Source organism: Passer domesticus, chromosome Z (genome assembly GCF_036417665.1).
Source record: "Passer domesticus isolate bPasDom1 chromosome Z, bPasDom1.hap1, whole genome shotgun sequence".
NCBI lineage: Eukaryota > Metazoa > Chordata > Aves > Passeriformes > Passeridae > Passer > Passer domesticus.
Window position 1 is genome coordinate 38,731,513 of NC_087512.1, and position 12,309 is coordinate 38,743,821.

The 12,309-nt window shown below is 40.8% G+C and overlaps 1 protein-coding gene across 1 annotated transcript in view; it reads left to right on the top strand.

Annotated features, from left to right (window-relative positions):
• Nucleotides 1–2,063: 2,063 nt before the first annotated feature.
• NAA35 (N-alpha-acetyltransferase 35, NatC auxiliary subunit) overlaps nucleotides 2,064–12,309 on the top strand; it is a 28,913-nt gene continuing 18,667 nt past the window's right edge. Inside the window, exons 1-8 of the mRNA XM_064405311.1 lie at nucleotides 2,064–2,218; nucleotides 3,437–3,580; nucleotides 6,235–6,268; nucleotides 7,705–7,819; nucleotides 8,906–8,980; nucleotides 10,143–10,310; nucleotides 11,131–11,197; nucleotides 11,897–11,940. Of these exons, the coding sequence (XP_064261381.1) occupies nucleotides 3,457–3,580; nucleotides 6,235–6,268; nucleotides 7,705–7,819; nucleotides 8,906–8,980; nucleotides 10,143–10,310; nucleotides 11,131–11,197; nucleotides 11,897–11,940 (627 nt within the window). The 5' untranslated portion in view covers nucleotides 2,064–2,218; nucleotides 3,437–3,456. The remainder of the gene's footprint in view (nucleotides 2,219–3,436; nucleotides 3,581–6,234; nucleotides 6,269–7,704; nucleotides 7,820–8,905; nucleotides 8,981–10,142; nucleotides 10,311–11,130; nucleotides 11,198–11,896; nucleotides 11,941–12,309) is intronic.

The following is a 12,309-nucleotide window of genomic DNA, read 5'->3' on the forward strand; positions in this document are numbered from 1 at the left end:
ATCCCCACAAAAAATAATAATTGTGTGCGTAATCCAAAAATAAATAAAAACTGATTTTATTTCTCTGAATTTTCCCATGTGCATATCACATGTACCAGAAGTTAGATCAGCCCTCCACAGCATTTTGTCAAGGCACTTCATTGTATCATTTCAGGTTGAAGTGCTTTGATGCTCCCAAAGCAAAGCATCTCACCTTAGAGGTTATTGCAGTGAACATGTATTACCTTTTTTAACTGCTATGGTCATTTCACACACACACAACCAATCTGCTGTTCATTTTTGATGCTTGGTACTTTTGTCAAGGGAACTGATAATTGCTTACATTTATTTAGGATGAATCCATTGCCATGATTACTTCACAAAAGTCAGCTTATAATTTCAACCATAAAGTCTGCACAAAGACTTTAAAGAACCACAAACAGGTATTTGCTGATTGAATACTCTCTGACAAACTTCAAACATTTTCAGAAAGTAATTTTTGTTAAATATCGTGGGGTTTTTTTAAAAAGAGACTTTCATGGTGAAATTATTATTATATGGACTACAGCTTTTCTGCCCTGAAACTAAAAATAGAATTCCCCTGAAAATCAACTACAGAAGAGAGTGGTGATCAAGCTATCACTGTCTTCTGTATTAAAGACAGGTAGGTTTCATGTACAGATCTTTCAACCAACATCAGGCTCAATAATAACGATCTGTTCTTTCTACCAAAACACTGGGATCATTACAAGATGTGTGCTATATTGTTGTATATCACCCCAGGAATTCCATAGAAGTACAGTGCAGCTGTGAGCCATCAGACATTTCAACAGCCATTAAACTAAAGATAACTTATTCTTTCAGATGTAGGTTGCTGTCATTGGTTTAACAGGAACTCTCGCTGAAATTTCTCTTGCTTCCTACCAAGTACAAATGCTCTGTGCTTTGCATGTTGAATAGAAAGGATGGTGGATAAAGTTAGTGCTTTTATTTTAATCTCTAACTTTTTTTTTCCAAGACCTTGGACATAAAATCTACTTAAGATAGCCTCTACCAGGTCAGTAAAGCATATTAGCCACTGTCTTTTACGTTGGTGATCTTGGCCTGAAACTGCAAGCATTGAGTTATGATAAAAAGTTATGCTACGGCTCCCTAAGACATCATCTCACGTCACCTGGCTTCCCTCTCAACAGAGATAATTAGCACATCTCCGTAAACCCTGTACAGAACAGAGAGTAAAGTACTCTCTAGCGCATGACGTTCATTATAACGGAGTGCGAAAGGAGGGGTAGAGAACGTCTGACAGAGGACAAAAAACAACTTCCTTGGAGTCTGCTTTCAGTCCAGCCCTCGGCGCTCGCGCCGCACCTGCCCCGCGCCCCGGGCGGGCAGCGGCAGCACGGGCCTGCGGGCTCGGCCGGGAGGCAGCGGCCGCGCCGGCACCCCGCCGGCAGCGATTCAGACACTCACAGAACGGGCCAGGCTCCAGACACGAGGTCATTTGGTGCAACCTCTCTGCTCAAGCAGAGTCACCCAGGAGCACGTGGCACAGGCTTGTGTCTATACAGTTCTTGAGTATCTCCCGTGAGGGAGACTTCACAGCCCCTCTGGGCAATCTGTTCCACTGCTCCGTCACCTGCACAGCACAGAAGTTCTTCCTCGTGGAAGTTCTTCGGGTGTAACTTCCTGTGCATCAGTTTGTGCCCATTGCCTTTTGTCCTATTGCTGGGTGCCACTGACAAAAACCTGGCTCCGTCCTATCCACACACGCCTTTTAGATATTTACACAGCGTTCATAACAGACCTGGAGACAGACTCTGCTCCTGCGCCCTGCCTCCCGCGGCTCCCCCACTGTCCCCCAGCCGCTGCTCAGCCCTGTCCCCACCCACACACGGGAGCCTCACGGCGCCCGAGCCTGCACCGCGCTGGGCTGGGCTGGGCTGGGCCGGGCCGGGCCGGGTCGGGTCGAGCAGCCGCAGCCCCGCCCTCCCTGCCCCGCGTTCCTCGCGGGCGCAGCGGGCGCCGAGCGCTGCCGCCCCGGCCGCTCTCGCCCCGCCTCGCCGCTCTCGGTAAGCGACGGCCGTGCAGGGGCGGACGGGGTGGGGCGGCGGAGCCTCGTGTGTGCGGCTGCGCCGGGGCGCTCAGGCCGGGACGGCGGGCTGCTGGAGGCGGCAGTGGATCTGCGCGTGTGCGGCGGCGGCCCGGCCAGGAGCGGCGGGCGGCGGCGTGGGACGTAGCGGTGAGGCCCGGGGAGGGTGCGGGGCGAGGGCCGCAGGCAGAGCCGGCAGAGGCACCGAGGGAGGGACGGAGGAAGGGGGAGCCCGCGGCGGCGGCGGTACTGGTGCCCCGCAGCGGGGCGGGCGGCGCGCTGGCCCCTCCTCTGCGGCGGGGCGGAGGAGCCGGGCGGGCGGGCGGGCGGCCGTGCCTCGCGTCCCCGGGAGGCTGCGCGGGGCCCGCTGAGCAGCGCCGGAGCTGCGGTGACCTGTGGGAAGAGGCGAGCCTTAAGGGCCTGATTGTCCCTGAATGCAAGGGGGAATTTAATTTATTTCAACTGGTTTCCCACGTACTTCTTCCCCTGAGCCCACCGAGCCTGGCAGTCCCTGCGGTCGCTTGAGAACTGGTGACAACCTGACCGCCCCCGATGGGGAGTGAGCCTGGCTGGGCTTGGTCTTCTGTTCAAAAGCCTTTTGATCCTCCCCCTTGTTTTTGTTAATTGCCGATGCCGCCTGGAGGTCATCTGCCACTGGGGCCTTTGTTTGAAGCTTCCGTGGCTAAGCTGCTCCGAGCTTGCCGAGCTCGCAGCTGTCTCTTACGGGGGCTCCCTCTGCAGAAGGGCTCCGCGTTGCTGATACCTCACGGGCAGGCTGACCCTGAAGGAGTGGAAGTCCTTCGGGGTGCCCGCGTGTCGGGAGGTTGTGAAAGAACAAAACCAGCTCGAAGTGGCTGGTCGGTGGAGTTTAAAGCTTATATTCCAGTCTGAACTTGCTTAAGTGCTGCAATCTTGATACTGCTTTCTGCTGAAGAAATCGTAGGAAATAAGTATCTTTTCAGTTTTACAGTACCATCTTTTTAATTTCTGTTGCAGAGCAGTAGGAAGGTGTATAGTCTTGACAGTATAAAAGAACAAATAGAAAATTGTGGTGTCTGTTGTTATGCTTCTGATTTTATTTCTAGTTTGACAATAGACACTTCAGTATGGGTCTGTACAGTTGGTGTTCTGGTGTCCTTAGTTTTTGAGGTTTCACAGCCTACAAGCTACTTGTAAAGAAACGATTCATAAGAAAAGCTTTTTCTTAAAGTTTATATTAATAAGGGGTTTTGTGTTGGTCCTGTCTGACAGTAGATATTTAAATAAAATGTTAGTTAATTTCCCATTCTCACCTGATTATGGAAAAGGAAAAAAATTATTCCTACAAAGCGCCTTCTCTAACTTGTGCAAATATGTGGTGTCTGACAGGAATTTAAACGTGCAGCATCATGGTTATGAAAGCTACACTAGAAGATGATGATTCAGGATGGGAACTTGGTATCCCTGACAAGATGGAAAAGAGTAATACCAGCTGGATAGATATAACACAGGATTTTGAAGAAGCTTGTAGAGGTGAGTTGTAGTCATTTCATTCTGAGAAAACTTGGAATCCGTTGGAGGCCTAGGCGTAGTTCTTTGAGCTCTTTTGAGCAATAGTTTGACCCAGGTTCAAGCTTCAGTTACATTGATTCTGTGTTAACTCCGACGTTGGAATTGTCACGAACCACCTCACTTTGTTTCCTATTCCAGATTGCGTAAATACCTTTTTAATTAAAGTTTTTTCATCTTATGCATTTTCACATCTGCTTTTTTTTTCCTTTGTAAAGATTTCTTACTGTCTCTTCTGCCAAGTGGAAATGTCATTCCTGCATGCAGAGTCAACACTCTTGTTTCTTTCTTGCATATTTGTGGTTCTCCAGGGTCCAGTAATTCATTTAATTCATCAGTGCATAATTTTTCATCTTCGAAATAAGTCTCAGTTTTTGAATTGATGCATTGCATCTCAGTAATGGGGAAGCAGTTGCTTCCATTTAAACAGTGCCTTTATTACTGCTAGGTGCTATTGCTAGTTCACAGTTTTTTCAACTGATTTTATGATGACACTAGGAAAAAATAAATATAAAAACTGCATCTTACCACACAGAATATTACATAATGATAAACACAATTTCTGTATATTATTTCTCTATATGACTTATCAGCTATACCCATCAAATATGTCTAAAGCCTCCTTTAAAAGTTATGAGGGAAAGCAAGCTTTTCAGTAGTGTCCCCTGGAAAAGATTAAGACACCTGCATAAAGGAAGTAGAGGAAACAGCTGTATTTCAGTATTTCAGACTATTCAGGTGCTACTATTTCACAGAATAATCATCACAGAATGATTTGTGCTAGAAGGAACCTTAAAGACCCTCTCGTTCCAACTCCCCTGCCATGGACAGGGACACTTTTTGCCAGACTGTGTTGCTCAAAGCCCCATCCTACCTGGCCTTGAACAGTCACAGGGATGGGGCATCCACAGCTTCTCTGGACAACCTGTTCCAGTGACTCACCACCCTCACAGTAAAGAATTTCTAATAGTATCTAATCTAAATCTCTCTTTTAGTTTAACAGCATTTCCCCTTGTCCTGTCAGTACATGTAGTGCTAGGTGGTTTCCATAGACCCTTTTCTTCTCCAGGCTGAACAGCCCCAACTCTTTTAGCCTGTCTTCACAGGAAAGGTGCTTTAACCTTCCATTCATTTTTGTTTGCGTCTTCTGAACTTGTACCAACAGATCCATGTCCTTCCTGTGCTGGAACCCCAGACCTGGATGCAGGGTTCCAGGTGGGGTCTCATCAGAGCAGAGGGGCAGAATCCCCTCCCTTGACATGCAGCCCAGTATATGAGCTTTTTGTGCTGTGAGTGTGTGCTTCATAATTCTAAAACTTCTTTACTTCCTAGAATAACAGAGGGATGAGAGCACACTGTTTACCACTGGGGTTTTTTTTTTCAGTCTTTCAGTCTTAAAAGTGCTTTGTAAGTAAAAGCAGTAGTGTCATGGGTTGACCTGGGCCCGATGCCAGGCACACACCAAAGACACTCACTCCCTTCTGCAGCTGGACAGAGGAGAGAAAATTTAATGAAGGGTCATGGGTTGAGATAAAGACTGCAAGAGATCACTCACCAAATATAATCATGGGCAAAACAGGCTCAACTTAGAGACTGAAAAATGAAGAGAATTTATTATTGACAATATCAGAGGTTAATGAGAAAGTAAAATAAGCCTTAAAAACAGCTTCCTGCCACCCTTCCTTCCTTCCAGCTCTGCCCCCTACTCCAGCAGCACAGGGAGACAGGGAATGGGGGTTATGGCCAGTTCATCACCTGAGGCTTTTCCTGCTGCTCAGGGAGAGGAGCCATTCCCCAGCTGCACCGTGGGGTCCCTCCCACAGGAGACAGCTCTTCATTAACTTCTCCAACATGGGTCCATCTCATGAGCAGCAGCTCTCAGTGAACTGCTGCAATGCGAGTCCCTCCCATGGACACACAGTCTTCCCAAAACTGCTGCAGTGTGGGTCACTCTTTTACAGGGTACAGTCCTCCAAGGACAGGCTGCTCCAGCAGCAGGGCCCCTCTTTCCACAGGTCTCCCATAGGTTCACAACCCTTCCTCAGGCATCCACCTGCTGCAGCCTGGGTCTCCTCGACCAGCTGCAAGTGGATCTCTGCATTCCCGTGGGCCTCTATGGGCTGCAGGGGCACAGCTTCTGTACCATGCAGGGGAACCTCAGGTCCAGTAACTGGAGCACCTCCTCCCCCTCCTTTTTCACTGACCTTGATGTCTGTAGTGCTCTTCTTCTCCCATGTTCTCACTCGGCTCTTCTCCATCTGCAGTTGAAACTGTGCAGTTTGGGTTTTTTTTTTTGTTGTTTTTCTTAAATCTGTTACCACAAGGTGTTATTGTTTCTATTTGGCCCAGCAGCACATCTGTCTCTGGAGCCACCAGGGATTGGCTCTGCTGGACATGGAAGAAGCTTCTGGTAGCTTCTCACAAAAGCCATCCCTGTAGTCATTCCCCCGCAAGCTGTGAAACCCAGGCCATGCAAACCCAATGCAAGTAGAAGTGCCTTATCTGCTTCCTGAAGCTTGTTCTTGGCATAAGGCAGTTTGGTGCATGACAAGACTACCCTGGAAAAGTTGTGCTAATAGGATGATTGTAATTGTTTGTTTTGTCCTGTTCCTTTATAGAGCTGAAGTTAGGAGAACTGCTTCATGACAAGCTGTAAGTATGTGTGTGGGATGGTTCTGGCTTTTAGATAAAATTACTGCAAACATGTTGATGTTACCTAATAACTAAGCTTTTTTTTGACTTTTACTTTAAATAAAGTATTTGAAGTGTATAGAGTATCATACATTCTTAGTGGTATGTATATGCTGCACCTGTATGAATGCTGAACATATCTCAAGCTCTAAGTATAACATTACATTTTGCAATGTGATTGAATTGTATTTCAGAAGTTCATAGCACATCTTATGATCTATAGTGATTACATTACTGCACTATCTTATGGGACATGCTTTTGTGAAAAAAGGCCAGAAAGACTTTAAACCTGGTTGCCCCAAATGTCACTATTAAGTATTTGATAAACAATCTGTATTATTTAATGCCTTAATGCAATGTAAATAACATGTTAAAGCAGAAAGTGAGAACTCTACACACTGAAAATATATTTCAAAGAAAAGCATGTGGTAAGGACTTGCTGAATTTATTCAAGAATGATTAATTTAAATAATTTAAATATTTTAAAAATTAAATTCTTCCTAGTAAAGGTGTTCACTTCAGTAAATAAAAAAAGTTATATTTGAAACTAATAGCTCAGAAGACAGAAGTGTGCTATTAAATTAAAACCTGCTTAAAAGTGTGTGCAAGAATGTCACCAGCTAGTTACTAAGTAGAATCAAAGCAAATTTTTAGATGTAGTTTTTTACATAATAGCATTTCAGAACAAATACAGAAAATACAGAATTTCAATGTGCCACATGTAATAAGCTTTCTGTATTATAAAGCCTGTTGCAGGAGTTCTGACAAATGTCGTGATAAAGTGAAGCACTGTATCTCTTCATGTGTAGGCAAGTCTTTTGGTGTGGCTCTTCTGCAAGCTTTTTTTCTTCTTCCCTGACTACAAGTGATATGTTGTCTCATGCTGAGGGGTTTTTTTTGCATCAGTTTTGTTAATGTGCCCATTTTAAACAAAGCTGGTATATTCGATATATATTAGTCTGTGTTATGTCTATTGTCATTAGTGTGTGGGGAACATATCTTGTTTTTTTGGGATGTGATGTACTAAGGAACAGCTTCTTCAGTTAATGTCAGTTTATGATTTTACATGATGTTTAAGAAGATGCTATGAAGTTTATAGAAACAAGTGTGCAAAGATATAGTAGTGGGATATTTCGCTCAGGAGTGTTCTTCATCCTTAGATAAAGGCTAATAATTTTCTTTTATCCGTTTCTTTTTCTACTAATTTGTTGAGAGATCCTTAACTTCCAGAAAACCATGATCTCTGAAGATCAATACTAATGTTCACATACCTTATTGTCTATGGTCAGAATATAGTGTACTTGGTTTGTCATCCTATGTTCTTTTTCTTTAGTTTGCGAAGACTATTTTGTATAAAATAATTACATTCAGCACATTTATTTCATTTGTGTTCTTAGTTTTGGTCTTTTTGAAGCCATGTCTGCCATTGAAATGATGGATCCCAAGATGGATGCCGGCATGATTGGAAACCAAGTTAATAGAAAGGTTCTTAACTTTGAGCAAGCTATTAAGGTTTGTGTGAATATCCTGGCTTTGCCTACACTGTCTGTAGAAATGTACATTTTTGTCAAATTACAGCTAAACACAATACAGTATAATTAATGTTTTCAATCTTCTCTTGACATCTATGGGTTTTTTTCCTTTTGGATAATTAAGTAAAAAGTAGCTTGTAATGCTTACCTTTCTTGTTACCTGCATTATCACAATGATGCTAACTCTTCCAGTGAAAAGTAATATGAAATTATTGGTTATTGATACCTCAAGTAAATATATCTCCAACATTGTTTTGCAAGTCACTCTGTGCTTCTCCAAAATGTGTCTTTTATCTGAAGATGTATTGGTTAGCTTCTGTTTAACCTGAAGGGAAACCAGCTTCCTTAAAAAAGCTCATTCTTTGAGTTTATCAGCAAGAGCAGAAGCCGGATGATTTACCAACATTGACAGTAATGATTAACTTTTGATTTATGATCAAGGTAAATTGGAGGACAGAGGTTGAAAGACTTGCTGTTATTTCAGAAAAAGTAATGCACTCAGAGGGAAAAGTATTTTTTTTTATGGTGAACATTTGGAATGGAGTCAGAGAACTCTGTAAAACACTAACTAAGTCATATAGAATGTATCCAGGATTGCATACATTGGGCAAATTAACTTAGGAAATTTGCAGCCTTTTTGGTGTTGACCTTTAATGTAGTAAAACACTACAAGTATTTCCAGTTTAAAAAGCAATCTTCAAGGAATTGATCCTGCATATTACTCCTTGTTAAATCTTTATTATGATGATATAGTTTTATGATTTTAGTGTTAGCAGTTAATTGGTTTTAAACTTTTCCTGGCTAGTAATAAATAAGAATTCTTTTTTTAGTCTTCTCTTTGGGTAGTTTTATGTTTGTTTGGTGTTAACTGATGGGAATGAAAAGTTTTCAAGAATTTGAGACATGTAAAGCTGATTGGTAAAGCTGGTGGTATACAATTACTCTGAAGTCTTGAACAAATTTTATTTTATTTTTTAGGTTTGGTACAAATAAGTTGTATTTTATCTGTATGCTTTCATAGTATTTAGGGTTTTGGTTGGTTTTTTTTGTTTGTTTGTTTTCTAAGGATGGCACCATTAAAATAAAGGATCTCACTTCACCTGAGCTGGTAGGAATAATGGACACGTGTTTTTGTTGTTTGGTAAGCATCTTTCTGTTCTTTAGGTTAGATGGTTTTGCTTTCAAAATATAATCCTTTAATCGATCTTAAAGAAAAAAAGAAGAAAAAAAACTAGCAGAACTCAAAAAAAAATACCAAGCAGAAAATACATACATATATTTTAATTTCCATTTAGTTATTTGCATTATTTGTTTTGAAAGGCTTAATTTTGATTTTTAATTTTTTTACTATGAGAACTATGGAAGATAGCAGGTAGCACCTTAAAAACTTTAAAAGATTTTATAGTTTCTGGTTTTATAAATGCATGTTTCTGATTGCCTGCTTTGTATTGATGTTTGACTGTGTTGGAAGCTGAGTGTGCAGTAACTGGTAGCACTCTCTTGATCCTTACTGTACAGCCAGAGTTGACTGAGCTTACAAAAGCATTTTGAACAAAGAAAATAAATCTATTTAGTAAAAATAAGTTGAATATCAGTTACTTATTAATTGCATTTTTTCCCTGTGTATATGCTTTAATTTCCTCAATGAATGATACTCATTATTTTCAGCTATTCTTTAAAATTACATCAAAAATAGTATTTTTAAAAACATTTCCAATCAGTTTAGTCAGAATAACATGTAAAGATCATAGTATATCTGATTCAGTGTAACATCGTTTTGTTCTACTCCTGATCTCCAGAAGGGGACCATATTAAAAATATGGTTCTACTCAATTTTTTGCTATTTTAAGATAGAAATATAAGTTACTGAATCGTTCCCTGTAGCTTAAGGAAACATGGAAGTGGTAGAGAGGGGATTGTGACCTGAAGCTTTTACGTTGTAAAAGAGAGAGAATATGAAGACCATTAGTGACTTGTCTCATAGTCATTTGCATTTTCCATTCACTATTTTTGCAGAGAAAGTTTATAAATGTGAAGCTCTCTTAACATAATGTCATCTCTAAATCACAGGGGTTAGACCTGAACTTCAGAGAATAGGTTTATCCAATGCCAGAATTCTAGGCTTGGAACACCTTCACTTGCCATTTTTTGGTACTTGGAAGGTTGCCTTGATAAGGCAACTTTAATTTTAAGGTTTAATTTCTTAATGAGTCTTTGAAGCCCAGTAAAATGGAAAAAGAATGGATCTATAAAAAGGAGGACTTGGCTGTCATGAGTTAAATATTTAATTTCCTTTTCTCCAGATAACATGGTTAGAAGGACATTCCTTGGCACAGACAGTATTCACTTGCCTTTATATTCATAATCCAGACTTCATAGAAGATCCTGCTATGAAGGCTTTTGCTCTTGGAATCCTAAAAATCTGTGATATTGCCAGAGAAAAGGTTAACAAAGCAGCTGTTTTTGAGGAGGTATGTGTTTCCCATCTCCTGTGCGGTTAAATGTGCAACATTATACCATAATGCAAGTAAAACAATGTATTAGTGACATTTGTTAATGTTTGATTCGAGGATACTATGGGAATAGCAGTTCATCATCCTAAAAGTATTAGACTGGATATCTTTAAAATGTAGTTTTCCCCAATGCAGGTGTTTCATGCTGTCTTCTGCATTTTCTGTGAATACTGTAGCCACATAAATACTTTAATCAAGAAGTAGTGCAAGTCTTGTGGCTAACCATTTGAAATACGTTTTGAAACTGTTTAATTTATTTATTTTTCTATGTTAGATAGTAATGATTACGTTTTGTCTAAAATATCCATCTGGCAATGGGATCAGAGTCCTGTTTTCTGCCCTCAGCTCAGAGAAAATAGAGATTCCTCTTGGACAAGTCCCTCTTGCTGACTATATCTAAAATGGATCAAATACTACTTAGCAGCTATAGTTCTTGTAACATATTGGTAGGGTGTCACTTGATGAAAATATGAAGGGCATATTGGTATTAAGGATTTATGCAGAAAATAATTACCTGAAGCTGGATTTGGGTGGGAAAGTAATTCAGTGTATTCAGAGTGCATTCTCTACTTGATGGAATTAAACAAAAGCACACCCCATGCTCACATCCCCAATCACTCCTCCAAAAGAGAAAAAACGGCAAAAAGACCCAAAACCTAATAAGAAAACAACTCCCAAAAAACCCAAACCGAAAAGAAAACCTTAAACCCCAACTTGAAAATGTAATTACAGCTTTTATATTTCACTGCATATTGCTTCTTTGATTTTTCTTTTTTAGGAAGATTTTCAGTCAATGACTTATGGATTTAAAATGGCCAACAGTGTGACAGATCTTAGAGTTACAGGTACAGTTTGTGCTTTCTTTGTATCTGTCCAGCAGCCTCTTTTTCTTTTGAGCATGTGATTGCTTTCAGACACATCTGATTAATTGCTAGGAGTCTCAGCTAAGTTTTTTATTTATCTTGTGGAAATTGCTGACTTGGTAAAAAAGAGACGAAATTATTTTTCCTTGGAAAAAAGGTTCAATTGTCATTTTTTTAAATCCCTGAGAAACAGAAGTGCTTTTAGATGTGCCAGTGAAGTGTCTAGGCATGAGCTCAACATGGTAAAGTTACAGACCACTGAAAAGTGCATTGCTTGAATTCTGCCTTTTTGCCTCATAATTTGTTGTTCTCTAAATAGGCTCCTGTAGAAAAAAAGCAATCTGGTATCTCTACAGCTATGAATACATATGTTATTAAGTACATGCATCAGTATGTACATTAATCTTTCAAGGCACCAGTTTTTTATGTGTATTTCAGCTTTCCATTGATCTATTTTTGAAAAGCTTGTGCATGCTTTAGCTTTGCATCAGTTGGTCTATATTCTAATCTTTGGTTGTTCCAAGACATCCCCACCATCCCTTACAAGGTTATTTTTTGTCTAGTCTTTCACTAATGGGTATGTAAAGCACTTTTAAGTTTGATTTTCCCCATAAAACTTCTTTTCCTCTGAGTGGTGTAGGTGTGCTTCTCAGCTTTTAATCATGCTGTGATTTTTTCCAGGTATGCTGAAAGATGTAGAAGATGACATGCAAAGACGAGTGAAGGTATTGTTTTCTTGTTTGTCTTGTCAATTATATTTCAGGTGTACTTAACATTGTTTGGGGTAGGGAATTGGATTATGTGGAATGAAGGAGGTTTGTGTCATTAGGGTGGAGTTTTTGAAGAACTGCCATAATGGTTTGTGCAACATGCTTTTAGTTTGCCTTCTAGCTAGATCTTCAGACTTGAAGCAACTACTAAGGAGTTTACAAATCAGTAATAGTAGAAGCTAGAATCATGATGTAGAAGATAACTAGGCTGGGACACAGAAAGTAGGTATTTAACATTCAGGTTTTAGGCAGATATAGTATGTAATGTTAAAGAAGTTACTTAATTTTCTTTTACCACAGCTTAGAGTGTAAAGCATTCTTGCA